General features: G+C 67.3%; 1 protein-coding gene across 3 annotated transcripts; it reads right to left on the bottom strand.

The window, feature by feature from the left end:
• Nucleotides 1–2,727: 2,727 nt before the first annotated feature.
• Nucleotides 2,728–22,089, bottom strand: PWWP2B (PWWP domain containing 2B). Of its 3 annotated transcripts, XM_043925564.1 has the most exons (3): nt 21,684–22,089; nt 12,594–13,894; nt 2,728–2,885 (listed from the first exon to the last, which is right to left on the bottom strand). In XM_043925564.1, the coding sequence occupies exons 1-3, from the start codon at nt 21,806–21,808 to the stop codon at nt 2,872–2,874; spliced, it is 1,440 nt and encodes a 479-aa protein (XP_043781499.1). In that variant the 5' UTR covers nt 21,809–22,089; the 3' UTR covers nt 2,728–2,871. The 3 variants fall into 3 exon arrangements, with proteins under 3 accessions (XP_043781499.1, XP_043781497.1, XP_043781498.1); XM_043925562.1 differs by lacking the exon at nt 2,728–2,885 and having other exon boundaries at nt 12,290–13,894; XM_043925563.1 differs by lacking the exons at nt 2,728–2,885; nt 21,684–22,089 and adding an exon at nt 14,111–14,949 and having other exon boundaries at nt 12,290–13,894.
• Nucleotides 22,090–22,515: the final 426 nt, after the last annotated feature.

Raw genomic sequence — 22,515 nt, 5'->3', positions numbered from 1 at the left:
CGGCCACCCGCTCCACAGCAAGTGCTGACCTGCACCTTCCTCCCAGGGGAGCGGGGTGGCTGCGGCCGTGACCGGAGGGCGAGCTGGCGGCTGGGGGCCCGGAGGGGCCGTGGAGCCGGAGGCCGAAAGGGCCGGGGGGCTCCCTCCCAGGGGGGACGGCCCAGCGCCAGGAAGTTACACACCGGGCCTGGCTGGCTCCTGGGGCCACACTCACCGCCCCCCAGTCCCCTTGAAGGCCAGACGTCAGTGCCCTGTCCACAGGGGAGGCCCGGCCGGCTGGTCCTCTGAGCAGACCAGCTCCTGCGAGGGGTCTGGGGGAAGCTGAACCTGGAGCCAGAAGAGCCCCCGGGGGCGGCTCCCTTGGGCCCTGCCCAGCCCTTCCTGCCCCAGGGAGCCTTCCTCACCCACTCCAGCGAGGGAGTCCCCCCCTGGGACGGCTCTCCCAGGGGCCCCCTCCCCTGGGAGGCCCACTCACTTCCTGCAGCCACTGTGCCCAGCCTTTCGGGGGTGTGGCCGGTGGAGGATGGAGCTTAGGCTCCGACCTCACTGGGGGCACCCCAGATACTGTGGGGGGGGTGCTGTTGGTGAGGGTCCTGACTCTTGGTTCCTGGAAGAATGACTGGCACACAGGTGGGTGTGGTGGGGAGCCATGAAATCAAACCCACGAGAAAACAGGATTAATTTGCTGCTTAAAGAAATAGTTGCAAAGGTTTAAAACAAAAAAACCAAGCTGCCTTCCCTTTCAATTAGAACTGCTGTTGGTCCCTGCGTGCCCAGGGACGGGGCACCCCAGCGGGGGTGGGGGACAAAGCTGTGGGCAGGAACAGTCAGGAGCGGCTCCCCTTCAGCCCCGGGCCCAGCTGCCCTCCTGGGGCGTCAGTGCAGCAGCCCCGCCCCGGGTGCCCTGGGCTTCAGGGCAGGGGTGGCGGGAGGGGGCCCTCGCGGCCACCGGAATGGAGAGGCCCCGGCCCAGGGCAGGCGAGCCCTGAGCAGGACCAGGGACGTCAGGTCATCAGGAGTAGGATGGCCGAGGGACCGGCGGCCCGCCGGCCTGAGGGTCATCTCAGGGCCGGGCTGCAGTCCGCCGGAGCCCAGCCAGACTCCAGAGGGTGCTGCCTGGGCCGGTCCAGGGACGAGTCCAGGACGGGGGGCCGCCTGGGTCCCCCCCGACCGAGGGGCTCGGACCCCCGGTGCTGGCGGCCATCCTGGCTCTTGACCTTGGGGGCTGGTCCCGCCGCTCTGGCCTGCAGGGACGCGCAGGGACACCCAGCCCGGTGCTCAGGAGTGCACGTGCCCAGGCCAGGCTGCACGTGGCTGTCCATCTCGGGGACCGGGGTCCCGGGCACTCTGTTTGAGACGTGTGTCTCTCCAAGGAGCCTGGCTTACAAAGAGCACCCGGGTTGTCTCTGCATCAGTCAGCACTTCCTCCTCCAGTCCAGGTCTCTCACCCAAGGTGGGCACCCAAGGGGGCCCTCCAGGACCAAGGCCTCTGAGCTGGGCTTGAAGCAGGCGACTGCTCTGGGCAGCCACGAGTGCAGAGGGTCTGGGCAGCCCTCCGGCAGCCCTGCCCCAAGTCATGGCCTGGGCTCCGCTGGACCCCAGGGCAGGGGCCGGAAGGGGGCTCCCCGGAGAGGGGGCGCAGGCGAGAAGCACACCAGCCCCCCTTCCTCCAAAGTGGCCCCTCTGCCCCCCGGGATCCACGCAAGTCTCCCATCCCACCATGGCTCCTGGGGGGCAGGGTCTCGGGGTAGAAAGGCCTTGACCGGAACAGCTCCCCTGGGGGTTTGACCTGTAAGACTTTGAGAGAAGGGCTCTGCTGCTCCGCACCCAAGGGTCAGGCGCAGAGCCCCAGGCCCCCAGGGAAGGGAGGCCCACACCCCTCTCCTGTCCTGGAGAGGCCCCCCCAGCCCGGCCCAGAGCAGTCCCGCTGTGCGGGGGCGGGGCTCATAACGCAAACGTGCTAGCAACGCCAGGAGCAGACAGAGGCCCGCCGTCCACTCTGGGCTGTCACTCAGCTCAGCAGAGGCAAACCAGGAAGCCAGAGGGCCGAGCTTTCACAGGGAAAAGCCAGAGCAAAGCTCTCTACCTCCTGAGTTGTCGCCTTCCCCCCAAAAGCGTCATGCGGCCAGAAAGCCCTGGGGAGGCCAGGAGAGGCTGGGCCCAGAGCCCCCCAAGAGGAGGGGCAGGGGACCAGCCCCCAGGGAAGAAGGGACGCGACCTCAGAGCCACTAGCATCTAAGGGGTCAGTGCCCCCAGGGCCGCACACAGCTCAGGCCTGCCTGAGCCAGGGGACTTCCGCACGCGTCTATTTATTCTCCTGCATTTAAACCAAGAGCAGAGCTGACTTTATCTTTCTTCTTTTTGGTCTCTAAAGCGACAAAAAGGGGTACAGAATGGACTCTTACAAATGACAGACGAGGTGTTTATTCTTTTCACGTTGCAGTCTGACTGCAGAGCGGCAGCCTGGGACGGGCAGGGACTTCGTGCCCAGTGGGATGGGAGCCCGGGTCAGGGCTCTCGGGAGGCGGGGTCGGCCTGGGCCGGCAGGGAGGTGCCGGCGGTCCTGCCCCCCAGGCGCTCTGCCCTCGGGAGCCGCTCTCCCTGCTGGGCTCCGGCCTTTGAGGAACCAGAAAAGCTCACGTTTGTGTGGTGGGAATAAATACATTCGGCCGAGAGGAGCTGCTGTGCGCGGGGCGGGGTCAGTCCTCACGGGCAGACGCGCCCGCACCCTGCAGAGGTCCAGAACCTGGCCAACCCCGAGGGCGGGGTCTCCGCATTTGGCCAAACAGAAGGCTCGCTGCGTCCTCGGGTGGGGCGAGGTGCGAAGGACGCCCGCGAGTCGGGAGCTGCCGGAGGACAGCCCTTCTTCCCTCAGCGTTGGTGACCTGGGGGAAAGCGGAGAGGGACAGAGTGACTCCTGTCAGCATCCAGGGCAAGAGAGAGGCCAGCACCAGGCCAGAGTGCCCTCCCCGAGCGCTTCTGGGCCTGTCCCTCAGCCTCCGTGGCTCGCAGGGACCCCCACCCACAGCTCCCACCGGTCCAGGGGTCCTGCCTCCCGTGGTGCCCCGACCCCTCTCCTGGGGCAGGGCCCCCAACCCCTGCGCCCACCCTGCCTGCCCAGGGAAGGCCTGGGATCCTCCGTGGCTCAGGGACCCAGACCACAGGCTGGTCTGGCAGCCCCAGCCTTGGGCCAGGCCCAGGGAGGCTGAAGTGAGGCCAGCCACTCTGGAACCTTCCAGCCACTCGGGGCTGGAGCTCTTGGGGAGCTGATGGCTGGGCACATGGCCCAGAAGCCCCAGTGTGGGTGTGACTGGCGCCCCTGGAGACACACGCCCCTCGCCGGGAGCCCCAGCCATCAGAGGCGCCCTCTTGGCTCAGGAGACCCCCCAGGGGCCGGGGGAACAGACCCTGGACGGGGAAATCCTTTCTCAAGCGGGTGGGGAGCCCAGGCTTCCACCCTGCCTCCTGATGTGCCCCCGCCTCCCATCTGAGGACCAGGCGGTTGTCGAGCAGGTGAACCTGGCCACAGGGACAGCAGACACCTTGGGCCAGCGTCTCAGGGTCAAACCCCCCTCCAAGGAAGGCAGGGGGCTTGCAGGGAGGGGGCCTCCCCGAGTGCAGCAGACCGTGGAGAGTGTCCACCAGCGCCCCCGCCCTCCAGCCATCCCGGGAGGCTCCGGGATGGGGCGCAGCCTGGGAGGAGGGGGAGGGCGAGGCCAGGTACCCAGCAGCCCGGCGTCCTGCAGGAACAGGAGGGCCACACACCCTGCGCCCTGCGGCTCCCCGCCCATGTCTCACTCCTGCAAGGGGACAAGAGGCAGGCTGGGCCGGGGCCGCCCCCTGAGGGCCCTGAGACTGCCACACTGCGGGAAAGCCCAGCCTGCCCCGGGGAGGGGCCCCGGGGGGCGTGTGTGGGGCGTGGGGGGCCAGCCACCCCAGCCCAGGCCTCGGGCGAGGAGCCCCTCGGACACGCAGCTGACACGCCGGTCCTGGGGCACACAGAATCATGAGACGTGACCAAGCAGTGGTGTCTGACACCACCGCGTTTTGGAGAGGTTTGTTCACAGGGTGGTCATAAAGGGTAACAAACGCTCGGCGACTCCGGGGCGCTGAGGTCTCCACTTCTCGGAGCGCTGGGGCCCAGTGATGCCACACTAACCACCCACAGTGAGGGAAACGCAACTCTGCAGAGAACCGAGCTGAAGAGAAACTAAACGTGCCAAAATCACCTGTGTGGATAGGCTGCAATTTTTAATATCGGCGCCGAATCTTGATTTAACCAGAAACTATGCTTGTGTGTATGTGTGGCAGGGGGACGGGATTATAAGGTTGCAAAATCTTCATTTTCCATAGGAAAACTGTCCATAAAGAATGTTTAAGTTGGGAAATCATGAAACAAGAAGTAGGATAAGTGTAGAAACGTAGAGAGAAATCCTTTCATTATACACTTCATGTTACTAGTGGGCTTTCAAACCGTGAATGTATGTAACATTGGTTGGTGGTTTAGTCGCTAAGTCGTGTCTGACTCTCACGACTCCATGGACTATAGCTGGCCAGGCTCCTCTGTCCACGGGATTTTCCAAGCAAGAATACTGGAGCGGGTTTGCCATTCCTTTCTCCAGCGGACCTTCCGGATCCAGGGATCGAACCTGGGTCTCCTGCACTGCAGGCAGATTCTTTACCAACTGAGCACCAGGGAAGCCCACGTAACATTGCTACAGATGAAAATGCAGTGAGGCTTCGCTGGTGGCTCGGGGGTGAAGAATCTGCCCACCAGTGCAGGAGACGAGTTCAAACCCGAGTCCAGGAAGGTCCCAGACGCCGTAGAGGAGCCAAGCCTGCGCCCCACGCCTCCTGAGCCTGTGCTCTGGAGCCGGGGGGCTGCAACCACTGAGCCCGCGGGCCCGAGAGACAGTGCCCCACAAGAGAAGCCCCGGCAACGAGAGGCCCGCCCAGCACACCCGGAGAAAAGCCTGGGCAGCCACAGAGACCCAGCGCGGCCAACGCTAAATGCATGTTAAAAAAAAATTCAGCAAAAAGAGATGCACTCAGGAACATATCACCCTACTATGGATGAGGAACCAAAGCCCTCCTCCACCCCTGTTTAAAAAGTAAAACCCAGGGGACGGATCTGCACAGAGAAACGCAAATGATCCCGCGGTGGCCCGCGTCCCCGAGGGGCAGGGACGACTCGGGAGAGTGCCTCCTGCCGCCATCGCTGCTCTCAGCTCAGGCCTGTGAGCAGTGACCCCACTGCCCGCGTTGCAGCAAAATGCGCGGACGCTTGCCCGACCGCGGCCGGTCATCCGGCTGTCTTCTCTCCTCCCGCCAGGGCTCCAGGGCAGCCCCACTCGAATGTGGAGGCACCGGGGGTCGGGTCCTGCCTCCCTGTCTGACCCTTCCTGCCTGAGGCAGCCAGCCTGTGGCTCTCGGAAGGCCTCAGCTCGCTTCTCTCACCCCCGACCCCCGCCGGCTGACACCACCCCTCTTCAATAATGGGCTGTTCCCTTTGGGCGGGGTGGTCCCTGTCCCTTCACCATGACAGCCTGGGCAGCCCCCAGCCCCGCTGTCCCGCACCCCATTTAGACACTGCATGAGGGGCATACGGTCGCGGCAGGCATCCAGGGAAAAGCTCACCTTCCTGCTCCCCAGGAGGAAGCCCCCGGGGGTGACTGTGGCCTGACTCACGCATGACGCCTAGGAGCGTGGCCCAGGGCAGCTCGGCGGGCGCACAGCCTTCCACGTCCACACACAGGGCATCTGCCACAGCTCCGCCCGTCCACGTGGCTCACGGCCACAGCCCCTACCCTGCGGGGACCAGCAAGGCCTCAGCCAGGCCCCCGAGCGCCTGCCTGGCCAGACCCTGGCTTGGTCCCGTGGTCCCTTCAGCCACAAGCAGGCTGCACAGGTCCCATGAAACGCCGGCCAGGTAACTGGGGAAGGGGCGGTTCCCAGGACCCCAGCTCCCCGGGGCGAAGCCTGGAAGGCTGTGTTTGTTTCCCTGTGGAGACACGCGGAGGGTTGACAGGTCGTGGCCCACTTCCCCATCCAGAGACCCAGGCAGCCCCTTCCTCCAGCCAGCGCCTCCCTGCCTGTCCAGATCTGTCATAGGGACGAGGTGTGGATGCCTCCAGCTCAGGGTTCTCAACCCTGATACACAGTGGGGTCGAAGTCAACCGGCCCAGAGCCTGTCTCCAGGCCCCGCCCTCCCCACGGGACACACCTCTCGTGGCCCCGGGTGCCGAGCGGGTGGACACGCCTCCCGAAGGCTGGGGCTGCCTGCTGCACACGGAAGCGCCTCCGTGGGGCCCGGTCTCCCCGCCTGCAGGACAGGGTGCCGCAGCCCAGCGTGCAGAGCGCCGTGAACCCAGCACCGGGGTGGGCAGCGGTGGGCCGCGCAGAGCGCCCAGGCCTCCGTGGGCGGCCCTGCATGCCAGGCAGCGTGTGGGTCTGAGTCTGTAGGAGCTGATTTCCTCTAAGGGGCGACCCCAACAGGACCGCAAAGAACAGGACTGGGGTGTGAAGAAGCCATGACACACGAGGATCCCGGGATGGGGAACCCCGAGGTCTGGGGCCCGTCGGGGTCACGGCCATGCCTGGGGCGCTCAGGATTCCTTCCTTGACGAGGCCGTGGCGGCCAGCGGGCACATCTGCCTTACCCCTTGGAGCCAAGAGCCAGCGGGCGGTGCCCCTGTGTGTCTGCTTCCGTCACCAGCTCAGGACAAGCAAGCACAGCGGAAGGCGGCCTGCAGGACGGGGTTGGCCCAGAGGAGCCCAGGTGACGCTCAGACTGACCAGGGACCCTCCAAAACGTGCACCAAATTAGAGACACCAACCAGAATGTGCAGAATCTCCAGAGGTGGAAAGAAAGATGGAATCAGTGACCCTAACGGTGTCTGAGGTCATGACAACACCAGAGGGGGCCCTGTCCCCATGACTTGGAAACAGGACTCTAACGTGTCCCCTGAAGGGCAGACCCCAGGGACAAAAGGCCTGAGGCTCCCGCAGATTGCCACGGCCGAGCTGGTGGCCTCCCTGTCCCCAGTGATTCCATGTATGATGCAGTCTGCACATTAACACTAGACAAACGTCAGCTTCCACATGTAAAATGACTGTGCTTCTGTCACTAAGAACCAAGGATTCCAGCACCAGGGGGCAGAGATACAGATACACTGGTAAACAAGTAAAAAAATCTGAATGAGAAGAGTCAGTGTGAAGTCATTTCTTTTCTCCTGAAAGAAAGTAGCTCCAGGTCCATGAGCTTCAAAGGGCGATTAACGACCTGGGAACAACACGACCCACGGCCAGTATCCCTCACCCAGGCAGGATGGGTGGACTCCATGCCTCAGAGAGGACCCAGGGCCCCTCGGGACATGGGGGACCCCGGGCCTAGGCCAGAAACACCACGGAGACGGAATCCCATGTCCTGGCAGAGAGCCAGGGGGGCGGCCAGGGACGGCTGTGCTTCTCAGGTGGACTCGGGCTGAGCAGCCCACAGCCAACGATGCATCAAGGGTCATCAGCCTGGATGAAAGCGGTCAGCCCTGTTTACCACGGACGCCTGATCAGCCGGAAGGCCTGGGCCCTCATCTGAAGACCGTGTCTGCAGGTGACCACTGGTGCTGCTCGTGGCTAGGGGGCAGATCGGGCCAGTAGACAGAAGGGCCTCCCAGCAGGCAAAGACCCCGCCACGCGCGAAGGGCCACCCGGGTCCTGGGCACAGCGGTGCAGAGCTCAGGGCTGGTGTCAGCCCTGCCCGTGCGCCCAGGGACCTCGAACCCTGGGGGAACAGGGACAGGCACTTGGCGCTGTCCGTGGGGACCCTGGCCAGCTGAGGCTAAGGCGCCCGCAGGAGGGGCGCTGTTGTTCCTGAAGGCACAGGCCCCGGGGGGGCCACGGCCCGGAGGCCCTCCCGCGGCCGGCAGGGACCCCGGGACCTCAGAGGAGCGTCTGCACTCCCGGGCCCGTGTTCTGTGCTGCCCGGCGCCCACCTGGGGAGGCCGTGAGGAGGGGCAGGGCCCGGGCCTTGAATCACAGGCCCGAGTTTCCTCTGGAACAAAATAATTACCACCTTCGCAGACAACCTGAGCTCGCCGAAAGCCAGGCGGAAGTCAGCTGAGAAGCGGAGGCACGTTTTTATTCAGAGTTGGGAGACAGCAACGCCTCTCTGGGAGTTGGTGATGGACAGGGAGGCCTGGCGTGCTGCAGTCCACGGGGTCGCAGAGAGTCGGACACGATTGAGCGACTGGGCTGAACTGCAAGCCTGCCTGGGACGCCAGGCCCGCGGATACAGCTCTGGAAGGGAGAAGCCCAGGAGGAAGTCGGAGCCTGGGGACAGGATCTGGCCGCCTCCGCCTGCGTGACCTGGCACGCGTCACGGCTCCGGCGGGGCGAGGTGGTGGCCGCCAGGAGCCAGGCTGCAGGGTTTCCGGGCTGGCTTCCTGGCCGCTGTCTTCAGTTCCCAGGAGAGTCACCTCGTGAGGCTGAAAGTGCTGCGGGGGCCCCGGCCGTGTGCACAGCCTCCCTGCACGGCAGGTCGCCGTCCTCACCCCGGACCCCCAGCCCAGCCGGACGGGGACGCGAGCTGCGCCCGCACCCACGGGGGCTGCCGAGTGGACAGAGCATGCGGTGGGCGACAGGGCGCCCCCTTGGAGCTGTGGGAAAGGCATGACGGGTGTGATGAGAGGAGGGCTCTGAGAGCACGGATGAGGCTGGAGGGCGCCTACTGGGGCCTCGTGGGGAGAGGCAGACGCGGCCTCCCCGACGACCAGGCTGGTGGTGCGGCCGCGGGCCCGGGGCACCCGAGCCCCCGGCAGCTGGGGGAGGCTGGAAGACCCTCCCCGGAGCCCCAGGGAGAGAACCTGAGTCTCGCGCTCAGCCTCTAGAGGTTCCTGCGTTTCCCGCTGGCCTGAGACAGGTCATCTGGGACAGCGGCCTCGGGAAGCCACAGGGTGCCCTCCTCTCAGTAAATCAGGAGCCGCTCAGGGAGGCCTGAGAGACCCTGAAAGCTCCGGCCTGCGGGAAGCAGCTGCCTCGGGCCTGCCGGCTGGCGGGGAGCCTGTGAGTTTCCCGCTGGGCTGAGAGGGAGGCGCGTGGCTCTGCGGGCCCACGCTGGCGGTCTCTCCCTGCCCCCGGGGACAGGCCCGGCTCCCTCCTGCCTCCGATGCTCATCTTCACCTGTGAGCTCCCTGTTCTAATCCCGGCTGCACGTCACCTCCTCCAGGAAGCCTTCCCAGTGCCCCGGTTCCAATCAGCTTCCTCACCAGACACTCCGGGGGGGGGGCCCTTGGCCCCTTTGAGCACATTCCTGTGTGTGATCACTCGTGAATCTGGGGACATGAGTCACAGCCCTCCCCCGCCTGCCAGGCAAGGGCAGCGGTGACTGCACACTTCTGTCCGCGTCCAGCAGAGCATCTGGTCCCGGGTGGGTCAGTGGGTGTGCGGGGGGGAGGGAAGCGGTGACCACCGGGTCTGCGGGAAAGAGGCCAGGGGCTCACGCCATGCCTGTCAGGTGGGGGGCCTGCCCTGCCCTCGGGGCACCCCCGTCAGTCACACCTGCGGGGCTCTCACCCGACCAGTGGGCACTAGGAGCTGCCCGGCCCATCCGGTCAGGAGCACAGCCCTGCCCCACGGGGGGGACGCGGAGGAGCCCGAGTACAGAGCCAGACAGCTGCTGCACACAGGTCCGCTCACCCACCTCCACCTGGGGGCACGCGCCGCTGTCACCCCGAGGCAGTCGGGAAGCTGGGGCTCAGACGGGGCGGGAAGGGGCCAGGGGCTGCGTCCACTCCTGCTGGGTGCCCATTCCCCGCCGTGGCACGTGGGGCTGGGGGCAGGACCTGCCGGCCTCCCTAGTGGCCTGGCCTCCCTAGTGGCCTGGCTGCCGGCCCCAGAGCAGCTGGGCAGCTCTCAGGATGCTCACGTGGGCGGAGCCTCCAGCAGCCCTGCAAGGGGGCAGGGGGTCTAGGGGTAGAGGTCTGGGCACGTGTCCCCCCCTCTGCAGGGCTCCCCTGAGTCCAAACCCCACGTCCCAGGATGGCCTCCATCAGCCCCCAGGGACGGCAGGGCCCTGGGCCGGGCTGGGGAGCAGCGTGGGGCCACAGGACTGCCTTTCCCAGCAGGCCCCCTGGCCGAGCTCCCAGCCCCGGGCCCGCCCCCCAGCACCCTGCTCCTGGACACCCTGGCCCTACCCTCAGCACCGCCGCGGGGCACCCCACCCGCATCTCACACAGGTTCTGCGGGGACCCCCCTGGGCCTGCCCCAGCACCCTCAGCTCGCCCGGGAAGCCCACCTTCCCCAGCGAAGGCGGCTCCCTGTTTCCCTTTCAGAGAGCAGGCCAGACAGGCTGCCCTCCTGACACTTGACACTTGAAAGCAAATGTGCCCACCTGAAGACCACCGACCCCACCCGAGCGCAAGACCCCGGCTGGTTGACGCCAACAGACCAACCACCTGGCTGGCACAAACCTCAGTGCAGTCTTTAATCCTCAAGAAACAAAACCCAAAAGCCCATCAAGCAAAACCACTTTGCTTTGGCGCCGAAAGGATTCAGCAACCCCCCCACCAAGCTCCAGGAGCCCCAGAACCCAGGCCCCCGCAGCAGGCAAACCTGTCTGGTGAGATTCCTCCTCTGCCTCCAGATAAACAGAGCGAGCCCTGAACCTACGGGGCTGCCTTCTCTCTCTCAGGGTGTGTGGGTGAGCCGCCCACCGCCCCAGGCCAGCGGGGCGCGGCCACAACAGAGAGATGCCGGGGAGACAGGAGACAGCGTATCTGGGCCTTCTCGGGGCCCCTCCCCGTGGGGTGCCCTGACTGGAGACCCTCGCTGGCTTGACCACACCCACACCCCACACTGAGGCCAGAGCCCACGGGGGACGTGCCGGGTTCCTGGGAGGAGTCTGTGCCCGGAGTCCTGGGAGCACTCAGGAGCACAAGGAAGAGCGGAGGGGTCCCCAGCCCAGATGCGCCCCTTGTCCCTGCTTCTTCAGTGCTGGGACCCCGCAGCAGCCGGCCCAGCAGGGAGGCAGCACCAGCGTTCCACAAACCCCTCCCCGGCCACCAGCCGGCCGGCCTGCCCAGCCCCGAAGGCTGGTGTTGCCCGGGAAGTTGGCACAGACAGGTGGATGAGCAGGAGAGCCAGGCTGGACGAGGTCACCCGAAGGTCCGGAGACGAGGGCAGAGGCCCTCGATGGACAGACGATGGACAGACCCCAACTGCGTCAGGGGCACCGGCCCGAGGCCCTGGGGCAAGGAAGGGGCCATGGGCTGCCCCCCACTGGGGACCCTGACTTGTCCACTGTGGTCCACCCAGGCGGCCTGGAGCCTCGGGCGGCCACAGCCTGCCTGGAGCCAGCAGAGGAAGGGGCCGGCCCTCGGACAGGCTGACCAGGGCCAGGGCTGGGCAGCATCAGATGCTGGCACCCCGACCTCCCTGCGTCTCAGGCCCCAGGAGCGCTCACAGCACGTGGCTCTGCCCCTCGCTGTTTCCCGACAGCCCACGAGGGGACCAGACAGGCCACACAGTGGCCCACCCGGCCTGGTGACACGCAGCTGCACCCGTGGGGACACCACGGGGCCTCCAGGCGGGGCCACGGCCGGGGGTCCCACAGAGTCCTCCCGGGGGTGGAGACAGAGGTCATGGCACTGGCTGGGTCAGATCCCAGACACCCTCCAGGAGCCTGGAGCCGCAAGCCCCAGGCACCACACGCCGGCTGATGAAGGGGAGCCCCCCTGGCACCAGGAGAAGGGCGCTGGGCCACAGGCACCACCTCTGAGGGAAGGCAGCTGAGCAACCTTCCTCCTTCCTGCGAAGTCGGACCCTTGGATGCACCTGCCAGCCTGCAGCGGGGGAAGGGCAGGAGGGAGACCACCCCGGCCATCTGGGAAGGAATGAGACACAGCAAGCCCCTCCTGCGCCCACTCCAGCCATCCGTCAGCCACAGCTGCTGCCCCAGACCACTCCCCTTTCTCCAAAAGGCAAATGGAAGAGCAAGCAGATCTTTCACGGCCTTTGAAAAACGGCCACAAAACATAAACTAGGTCTGTCCTCTGCCCAGGTGGCTGACGACTCACCCGCTCTTAAAGCACCTCTTCTGTGATCCAAGACATTGGGGGGACGTCGCCAACGAGCAGGACGATCTTCCAGACCACCCGTTTTGGAGCGGCAAGCCAGCTGGCCAATGGCATCCCTCACCCCCTGGCTCCCCGAAGCCCAGGCTGGAGGCACAGCCCAGCCACCGATGCAGGCTCAGGGCGGCAGGAGAGAGGCAGCCCTCCACGCGCACACTCACCTGGCTGGGAACACGGGTTACGTTTCGAACTGGGTTAAGAGCTCCCTTATTTCTGGGGCCACGTGCTGGGCGGCATTGGCAGCCTCTGTGATAGCTTTCCGATACATCCCCTTCTTCTTACGGTTAAATCTCAGTTTGAAAAATTCAGAGAAAGGGGAGAGTTTTGAGATAGACAAAAATGACGTAGTTGGAGAACCAAACCACGAGACTTTCGCTTCTTGCCAGGAGGGCTCCCCGTCCTCCTTCTGGCTAAGACTAATGTCCAGGACACGTGCCGGCCACCAAGGGAAGCCGTGAACCTTACCCCACACGATGTCCCCTACGGCCACGGTCCTCCCGTCCTCGGTAACGCACTTGGAGACGCTCTGCGTGTGCAGCCTGACCGTCAGGGGCGGGACCGTGGGCCTCGCACCCTTGGAGGAAGAGGACACAGACACGCCATCGCCGGGGGAGAGGTCGCAGGCGTCCGGCGATGTCACGTCCGAGCCGGACGACTTGGACTCATCCAGGCTGTCGCTGCTCCACGCCAGCTCGCCGGCACAGCCGCTTCTACCAGGGCAGGTGGCGAGGAAAGCCAGCCCGGCGTCATCGTCGGGCCCGTGCGCCCCTCGGGGACACCCCTTGCAGTCATCGTCTTCGCCAGAGCTGGCGGAGGACGAGTCCGCCAGCCCGCCGCGATGGGCCGCACCGTCGGCTGGGGGCCCTCGGCCCTTGAGTTCCTGCACCAGCTCGGCCCTGTAGACGGGCTCCTGCTCGCCGGCCCCCAGGCGGCGCGGCTTCAGGCGGATCTTGGGGGGCGGCGGGGCGGCCCCGGGGGGCAGGGGCCGGGTCAGCTTCAGCTTGGGGATGGAGGCGGGGGCGCCTGCGGCCGGCCGGTCCCTGGGAGGCTCGGGGTCCGGACCTCCGGGCGAGGCCGGGGGCGGACAGAAGGGCTCCAGGGAGCCGTGCACGCGCGGGGGGATCTCCACCACCTCCCCGGTGCCCTGGGGCGTGCTGTAGGAGATCTTGATGGCCGGGCTCCGTGGCACCCCGGCCCGCGCCTCCTCCCGCCGCTCGCGCCGGCTCCGCTTGGCGGCGGAGGCCGCGTCGCCGCCTCCGACGGGGTCCTCGGGCTTGCGGGGCTCCCTGCGCGGCCGGGACGTGGCGGGGGGCCCGGGGCTGGCCTCTGGGGGGCTCTGGGTGCTCTTGCACTTCTCGCAGAGCACTTGTCGCGGCCGCAGGCGGATGGGGCTCAGGGCCAGGCGGCCGGGGTCGCGGTTGCGGGACAGGCGCCGGCGGGTCCTCTTGAGGCCCCGGGGGGGCGGCTGCGGCACCCACTGCCGATACGTGTTCCTCAGCCAGAGCGGGGGCGGGAAGGGGGCGCCTTCGAAGTAGGGCGGGAACGGGGGCAGGCTTCCGGCCGGCAGCGGCGGCACCAGGGGCGGGGGCGGATCGGGGCTGCTGGTCTCGGGGGGCCGGTCCCCGTGGGCAGGCGCCGGCGGGCCCGTCCCCAGGGGCATGGCCTCCGCGTCTCCCTCCGCGGGGGGCGGGCCGTGGCAGCCGTTGACAGGGGCGTCCTGGGCCTGGGTCAGCGGAGCCAACGGGGGCAGGCCGAAGAGGCCGGACCTGGTCGTGGGGAGACAGAAAGAGGCGGTCAGCACAGGGAGGACGCCGCCGCGCCCAGCCCCCACACGGGGGGCGGGGGAGGGGGGCAGCAGGATCTCCCGGCTTTAACAGAGGCACACCCCCCAGCACCCGCGGGGCAGCCCAGGTGCAGGCCGCCTGCTCTGAAATCAGGCACTGAGCATCCACGCCTCCATTCCTGGAACGAGGGGAACTCACATCTGCAGGCCTGGAGGCCCGGGAAGCCAGCGAAGGGAGCCTCCGTTCCTGGACAGGCCTGGCCCAGCCTTCCGGGAACCGGCCATCATGTGGTCAGCGGCCCCTGCCCACAGGCCTTATCTGCTCACCCCCTCATCCCTGAGGGCAACACTCCCAGAAGGAAGACCCCGACTGTGCCCCCAGGGGGACCTTCAGCCCCAGGATAGCCCACAGGACCGGGGTCCCCGGTGCAGAGTGTGTCTGGGGGTGGGGGCCACTCATGGCCAGGCCCAGCAAGCCCCAGGCCTGAGAGTCAGCCTGCTCCCCGCTGAATGCTGCTTGCAGGTGAGGGTACCCCCCCCAAGGCCCCCCGTGCCCACCATGACCTGGAAGGACCACCCCTCTGTCCTGCAGGTCCAGAGAAGGCAGGAGGCCCCCCTCCCGCAGGGACCCACAACTGAGGCCAAGCACATGGCCAGCACCCCAGGGCTCCCCAGAACGGCCCGCGCTTGCTTCGAATGGCTTCAGGGCATCACCCTTCCAGAGCGCTGGCCAGCCGGCCTGCATGCTGGGGACGTCTGAAGTCACATCTCATGAGTGAGCCGCTCCTGAAGCAGCAGGAAAACACCGCTCCAAACAAGAGCCAAGCCCAAACAGGCTACACCTCCCCCGGCAGTGACACACAGCTTCAAACACACGCGATCAGTCTGTAAGACTGCTTAAGCTAAGAGCTGTTTTCATTTTCTAGCACAGAACAGACTTTTAGACAAGAGTTTAGAATACTGCACCTCCGTCTCTCCCTCCCTTGTGTAATTCAATCACAGCAGAAAAGATAAGTGAGCTTTGCTGCTTCACTGTTTCCAAGTGACTTCTGCTTCTACTGTTCCCCAGAAGAACCAAGGCTGCTAAGATCGACCGACTGGCCACGGCAGCTCTGTCTGCAACCAGGTGGCCCCAGGCACCTGTGGCCGGAAGGCTCCTCCCTGCCCCTCCAGGGGGTGGGTGCCCAGGGACACAAGGAGGCCGGGAGCCGGTGCAGGCTACTCGAGAAGCTTGGACCACAGAGGCAGGCACGAGGGCTGCATGCAACAGGGCTGAGCGCAGCGGCCAAGGGCCCACGGCCGCCCTGACGGTCCGTCACGGGAGGGCACGTCCCTCCCGTGCCATGAACGCCGTCCAAGTTGAATTCAAGGTCACCAGTAAATGCCCAGTGCTGTGCGCTACGCTAAGCTGCTTCCGTTACGTTCAACTCTTTGCAACCCTGAGGACGGTAACCCAGCAGGCTTCTCTGTCCATGGCAGTCTCCAGGCTAGACTACCAGAGCGGGCTGCCATTCCTGATGCCAGGGGATCTTCCCCACTCAGGGACTGAACCTCAGTCTCTTACGTCTCCTGCATTGGCAGGTGGGTTCTTTACTGCTTGCGCCACCCAGGAATCACATCAAACTTGATCAAGCCTGAAAGTGAAGTCGCTCAGGCATGTCTGACTCTTTGTGACCCTAAGGGCTGTAGCCTGCCAGGCTTTTCCGTCCATGGGATTCTCCAGGCAAGAACACTGGAGTGGGTTGCCATTTCTTTCTCCAGGGGATCTTCCCGACCTGGGGATTGAACTCAGGTCTCCTGCAGTCCGGACAGACTCTTTACCATCTGAGCCACCACAGAGTCCCAGTTTAAAGCCATTAAGGGAACCCTATGTAAGGCCATCTCCCCTGAATCTAGTCTTCATGGGCGGAGCTGCTGAGGGGGGTGGAAGGTTCACACTTCAATGCCCAGAGGGTCCAACGAACCAGGGCCATGGACTCCTGTCCTCTGCTTGGCCGTAAGGATGCAGTTCATTCAGCCGGCTCACGAGTGGCCTGTGAGCTGCGAGTGTGACTGAGGCAGGAGGGGGTGAGGGGTGCAGAGAGAGAAAGGTGGGGAGACGGGGGCAGCAGGGCCAGCCTGGGGCCAGCAGTGGGGACCTGGCCCCTCTGCGGTGGATTCTGCTCAGGGTGGTGGGCAGCCGTGGTGATCTGGCAGTCAACCCCGTCCCCTCTTCCCCCCAGCCCCAGCAGATCAAACCAGGAGGCCATGGAGGCCATGAGCCCCGCCCTGGGGTGCAGGTCCCCCCATGCTCACGGCCTGAAGGCGGTGCCTCCCTCCAGACGGCAGGCGGCCTGGGACCATGGCCGTGGCCGGCACGGCAGGCCCCGTGACTGGGGCACTTCCTTCCCGGAGCAGCTGCCCGGCCCCGGCCACACCCACGCCTGCCGGTGGGTAAACAGGGCCAGCGGGACCCTGGCTGCCCAGCCATGGGCCGCGGGCAGGGCCCTGTCTACAGCCCCATTAGGCGCCCTGGTCACCATCCCAGCTTTCGGCTGGGACAGGCTGGGGGGTGGGCAAGGTCTGTGCTTGACCCCCAGCTCGGCTGCCCCGGGGCACAGAGACGGCTCCAGCACAGGCCGCTCTCTCAGGGAAGGACCTCAGCAGCCTGCCCCCACGGGGCGCCTCCTGGACCCCGGACACAAGCTGTGGCGCCACTGAGGTTTGAGCGTGACCGTGGGGCTGGGTCCCCGGCGAGGCCGGGCTCCACCCATGTGGGCCTGCGCTCAGGGACGGAGGTGCGGCTGGCCTGGCAGAGCCCCGCGGCGACACTGCAGGGCCTGGTGGCAGAAGGTGGGGGTCCCTGGGGCCAGAGACACGGTCTGCCAGACCCCACTGTCCGCCCTCTGCTGTGCTGAGATCTGAGCCCACTGGGGCTTCCAGGTGCAGCCCCCAAGGTGGAGAGAAGGGGCCGGGATCAGGGCCTGGGAGCTGGGGAGACTCACGGGTGGAGCCCCGCTTTGACCAGGAAGCCCAAGGGGGCCTGGAGCAAACTGCAGCCCCGTGTCCTCGGGGAGCTGTGGGAGGGACAGACGACTGCACTCCGAGGAGAGGAGGGGGAGACAGAGCCAGGGCGAGAAAGGGGGAAGTTCGCATAGGCGGCTTCGGCTGTGAGGCTTATTGGGGGTCAGACCCCAAAGCAGAATAGCTCTGCCCCCGAGGGGACAGGAGACAGAGCGCCCAGGGTCTCCCACTGCTCTGTCCAGGTGAGGGCACGGCCGCCCGCAGGGACACGGGGGCCTGGCCTGCCATCCTCGGTGCCACAGCAGGGGCCAGGCCTGCACTCACCCTCATCCTGGGGTTTGTGTGGGGCACCCCCAGAGCCACCCTGGTGGGCCCACGGCCAGGAGGAGCTGGCCAGGCAGCCTGCCGGAGCGTGAGACCCCCCGCACGCCCACCACGGCCTCCCCCCGCAGGCCTGGGGCCCAGCAGCAGCCTCTGAGCCCAGCCCGGCTCCCCGGACCTTCCTGCCTCGTCCCCCCGGGGGAGAGACCACCCTGGTGCCCTGCGCAGAGATGAGAAGACCAGGCTCCTGGGACCACCCCCGGGCCAGGCGTCCAGGGAAGCCTTCTGCAGTGGACGCCCGTACGGGCAGAGCCCGCAGCCCCATGCCTCCAGGCGGGGCCCACCCTGCGGCTGGCTGAGTGTTACAGCGCTGGTTCAGAAAACACATGGCAGCTTCTCTCTCCCACAGTCCTGCCAGACAGACGGCCGGCCGCAAGGCTGGAGCCCAGGGCAGGGGAGGGGCGGGCACTGCGGGAGAGGCGGGCGGACGGGCGCCAGGCTGCCCTGAGGGCCACCTCTGCTCAGGGAGCGGGGAGACAGGAAGTGCGGCCTGGACTACAGAGGGGCCCTCCCCAGGGCCACACAGGGGGCCCTGCCCCCCTGGAGTCACACAGGGGACCCTGCTCCCTCCCCCAGGGCCACACAGGGGACCCTGCCCCCTCCCCAGGGCCACACATGGGACCCTGATTCCCCCAGAGCCACACAGGGGGCCCTGCTCCCTCCCCAGGGCCACACAGGGGACCCTGCCCCCCCCAGGGCCACACAGGGGACCCTGCCCCCTCCCCAGGGCCACACAGGGGACCCTGCCCCCCCCAGGGCCACACAGGGGGCCCTGTCCCCCCCCCAGAGTCACACAGGGGACCCTGTCCCCCCCCAGGGCCACACAGGGGACCCTGCCCCCCCAGAGCCACACAGGGGACCCTGCCCCCTCCCCCAGAGCCACACAGGGGACCCTGCCCCCCCCCAGAGCCACACAGGGGGCCCTGCCCCCTCCCCAGGGCCACACAGGGGACCCTGCCCCCCTCCAGGGCCACACAGGGGACCCTGCCCCTCCCGGAGGACAGCAACATAGGATATCTGCCCCAGCTGCTCCCAGGGTCTTGCATCCAGGGTTTTAGAACCATCAGCATCATCCCAGTGCAACTCAGCTGTGTCCCGCTCACCTCTCCGAGGTCCCCAGAAGCCCGAGGCCAGGCCCACCCAGCCCCCCTCCCACCTTGGAGCAGCTCTAGAGATCAGCCATGCCAGCCTGGTCCCCTGGTGAAGCATCTGCCCGCTGGCTGCAGGTCATGCCACCCTGTGATGCACTGGGCTCCCCCACCCTCCAGCTCCCCGAGGGCGGGGGAAGAGCCAGTGGGGCCTGGGCGGGTGGGCCCAGGATGGAGCAGGGGCGCTCCCAGGCCCAGGGACCAGCTAGGCGGGGACTCTTGGCTGGTCTCCAGAGGCTGAGTCTCCAGAAGCCTCGGGCGCCACCCCCCTGAGTGGCTGATAGTCGCTCAGTTGTGTCCAGCTCTTTGCGACCCCGTGGACTGGAGCCCACCAGGCTCCTCTGTCCATGGAATTCTCCAGGCAGGAGTACTGGAGTGGGCTGCCATTTCCTTCTCCACCCCACCCCTCTGGGCAGGTCACAAAGGCCTGCACCCAACCTTCCCAGCAGAGGGGCCCAGGAGTCTGCGTGGTGATGGCCGGGGGATTCACACTGGGAAGTTCAAGAAACCCCAGCTCAGAGGTCAAGGCCAGGCCTGACAGGCAGCTAGCCCTCACGCCTCGTCTGGGGACCCCCCTCTTTTCACCACTCAGAGCCTTTGCTGTCTTTGGCCGCCCCACCTGAGGTCCCTGAGCAGAGGCACACCCCCAAGTCGCCTACGAAACAGTGCCCACATCCGCCTGGAACCTGGCCTGGAGACAGGAGCCACGGCGGCGTGGCAGGCGAGGCCGTTTGCATCACCGGTGTCAGGACAGCCGCTGCCCAGCAGAGACGCGGGGGAGTGAGAGCGAGACTCAGGCCGTCTCCTCGCGCACACTGACTGGGTGTGGACGCAAGAGTCCCCGAGGACCTGGCTTCAGCCCACACGGCAGCTGGGCAGCAGGTTCCAGGCTGGATGGGGGGGGGCATTGGGCACCGAGCGCCTCCCACCTGCCGGGACCTCGGCCTGGCCTCCGAGGACACACGCATGTTCAGCTCAGGGCCCGCAGCGAGGGGCACTGTCTCCCGAGTGCCGTCAAGTTAATACTGGTAGCTGGGCCCCCTGTGAGAACTGCCTGTCCCAGAGGACGCCCCCAGCTCTGCCCACATGTTCCAGCAAGGCTAACGCACGGCGGTGACTGGCCTGTGTCCCACGGGGGCACCGCGGGCGCAGTGGCCTGATGCCCCGGCCCAACCCCGCACCAGCCCGCCGCTCGGGGACCCGCAGGCCCGGGAGGGGGGCGGTGCCTGCAATCGGAGCCCCCAGCTGCTCTCTCTGCCCGTCAGTGCCCACGCCCGCCCGGGAAGGGGCCCGACCGGCTGGCCCTGCCCCCATGGTGTGGGGGGGAGGGGGAGGGCTCCAGGGAAGGCAGGTGGGTGCTGGGGACCCCGAGGCCTGAGGCCAGGCCCCCTCTGCCAGGGACACCCAGCCCAGGCCTCTGGACCCTGCCTGACAAGCTGGCTGTAAACTCGAGTACTGCAACTCATAACATCATGGGAGAAAACCAGGGTCAGGATGAAACTGAAGGTGACCGCAGAGGCGAGGCGGGGTCGGCAGGCGCAGGCTTCAGACAACCGGGGGCTGGGAGAGGCCAGACTAAGCCTCAGACTCTCTGCAGGGACTGGGGGGGCCCACTCAAGCCAGAAAGGGGTGCTGCCCAGCTGAGCTGTGCCCACCGAGGCCCAGCCCCTGGCTCCGTGGGTGGCTCGGTTACAGCCTCATGTGGCCGTGGCAGGGCGGACGCCCACACGCCCTACAGCTGCCAGTTCCCGTGCTGGGATCCCAGCAGAGCCTGCTTCCTCCACGAGGGGGTGGGGAGCGGGTGGGGGGGCAGTGCAGATCTCCAAAGCCGGGCATCCACAGGCCGCAGGGCCCGGAGCCCTGGCTGGAGGCAGAGAGCAAGGGCAGCGAGCCTGCAGCCTCCACAGACACCCCCAGCCACGAGTCTACCCTGCAGCCTCCTTTGTCCTGAGTCGGGGAGCCCAGAAAATGGGGTTGGGGGGCCGCTCCTGCAAGTGCCCGCTGCAAAGAGGAAAGGCCAGGCAGGGCTGTGCAGGAAGGCTGAGCGCGGCCCTGCCTGACGGGGAAGCGCCGGCCACCGGCAGCAGGGGACCTCGGCCACCCCAGGGCGCGGGCCTGCAGCCTGCGGGGTCCCCGGGTCCCACCAAGCCCTCTCTGCAGTAGCTGGCTCCGAGCAGGGCGGTAAGTCACCGGGGAGGCCATATGTTAAACCACATGACTTGCGCATAAATGGCTCTGGCACATCTAATGAGGAGGTAATGCCAGCAGGGTGACTGCTGAAAGGTGACAGTCCTCCCGCCACATCCACGCCGCGGGCACAAACCCGGCCTGCACCGGGGGGCGAAGCTGGGCCTCTGCAGAGGGGAGGCGGTTTAGGATAAGGCCCAGCCAGAGCCTCGAGACATTAGTGCCTGATTAATGCCTAATCATTTATCTGCGCGACAGCTCGCGACCATGTGACGCTGTATCCAGGAGACTTTCCCGCTGCAGAGCTCCCTGCCGCCGGCGCACAGGTGCCTCTCGGCAGGGACTTGCCCCAGGCCTGCCCGGGGACCCCTCCACCAGGGACGCCCGGCTCCCTCGGGGCGCCCCCTCGCAGTTCTGCAACTCCTCTCTTTGCATCCCTGCTCCGCCTGGGGGCTCCTCACCCCAAACAGTGTTCTCACATCCCACTGCCGGACACGACTGCTTGCCCTCTGTCCTCGCCTCAGCCCCGACTGCGCCCGGGAGCCGGAAGAGGGCATTTCAGGGCCCGCGGAAACCCCTCTTGTGAGTAGCCCCCAGGCAAGTGCGGCAGCGCACGGGAGCCCCCCCGCCCCCCCGCAACGGATGACAATTCTGAACAGAGCCGAATTCAACAGTGCGTCTGAACAAAGAAAAGTGCGTTAATTATGGCAGACGTGCGGAGTTACGAGCCCGGCATCGCGGCGGCGGGTGCGGGGGCTCGGGATCCACGCGCCGCGCCCGGGCTCCAGCCGGCCGCCCCCGCCGCCCCCCGCCCGGCCGCGCGATCCCCCGCCCGAAAAGTCGCGACGACTTTGAGAACCACTTTTGCCCCCCGAGCGGCGGCCGCGCTCGCGCACCCCGAAACTGGGGCTGGGGAAACCGAAAGCGGGCGCGGGCGCCACGCCGCCCCGCCCCGGAGCGGGTCCCGGCCTTGGGCCAGAGCGCGGGGGAGGGGGGAAGTGTCCCGAGGGGAATCCGGGGGCGTCCCGGGCTCGCGCCCCCGCCCCCGCTCACTTTTTTGTGCAGTCCAGCAAGATCCCGGCGAAGCTGCGCTCGCCGCAGCTCGCGGTGACCAGCAGCGCGCCGTTGACGACCTGCTCCACCCGCACGGGCAGCCGGCAGCCGGCCCGCGGCTCCATGCTCCGCGTCCCGGCCCGGCCCCCGCCCCGCGCCGGGTCAGCCCCGCGCGTGACGCCGCCCGCCGGCCGCCTGACGTCACAAAGCTCCGCTCGGGGCGGCCTCCGCGAGCGGGCCGGGGGCGCGGGGAGGGGCGCGCGGGGCACCGGCGCCCTCAGACGCGCGCCGGGCCGTGCGGCCTCCACACCCGGCGCGGAGACGCACTGCGGAGCCCCACCGAGGGGGCAGGATGGGCCGGGATGGGGCAGGGCCGCGCTCCACCCCCGGCGACGCCGGCCGCGAGCGCCCGCCGGGAGGATCTGAGAGCCGGCGCCGGGAGAACGCCCGGGCCCCGGCCCCAGGGACCCCTCCCCGCCGGCTGGGATCGACCAGGGGCGCCTGCCCCTCTCTGCCCCACGGTGTCTCCCCCCTCTCCTCTCCCCGGCCCTCGCTTCTCGAGTCCCCGGGTTCCCCGCCTTCGGGTCTGGCGCTCGGGTAGCCACCCGGCACTGCGGGGAGGAAGTCCCGGCGGCGCGAGCAGGAAGCCCGGTGGGCCGGCGCGAGGAGGCGCGGGGCACCGAGGGGACACGGCGGCCGCCGCAGCCGCCAGGGGAGCACTTGACGACCCCGTGTGCTCGGCGCCTCTCCGGGTGACGGGAGAGAGCGCGCTCGGCCCCGGGTTGCCTGCCGCGGGCTGAGGGGGGGTGATTTGCCCTCAAGTCTAAGTCGC

This window comes from Cervus elaphus, chromosome 15, assembly GCF_910594005.1.
Source record: "Cervus elaphus chromosome 15, mCerEla1.1, whole genome shotgun sequence".
In the NCBI taxonomy this organism is placed as follows: Eukaryota; Metazoa; Chordata; class Mammalia; order Artiodactyla; family Cervidae; genus Cervus; species Cervus elaphus.
Note: the sequence above shows the minus strand (reverse complement) of the source record. Positions and strands in the feature narration are given on the sequence as shown.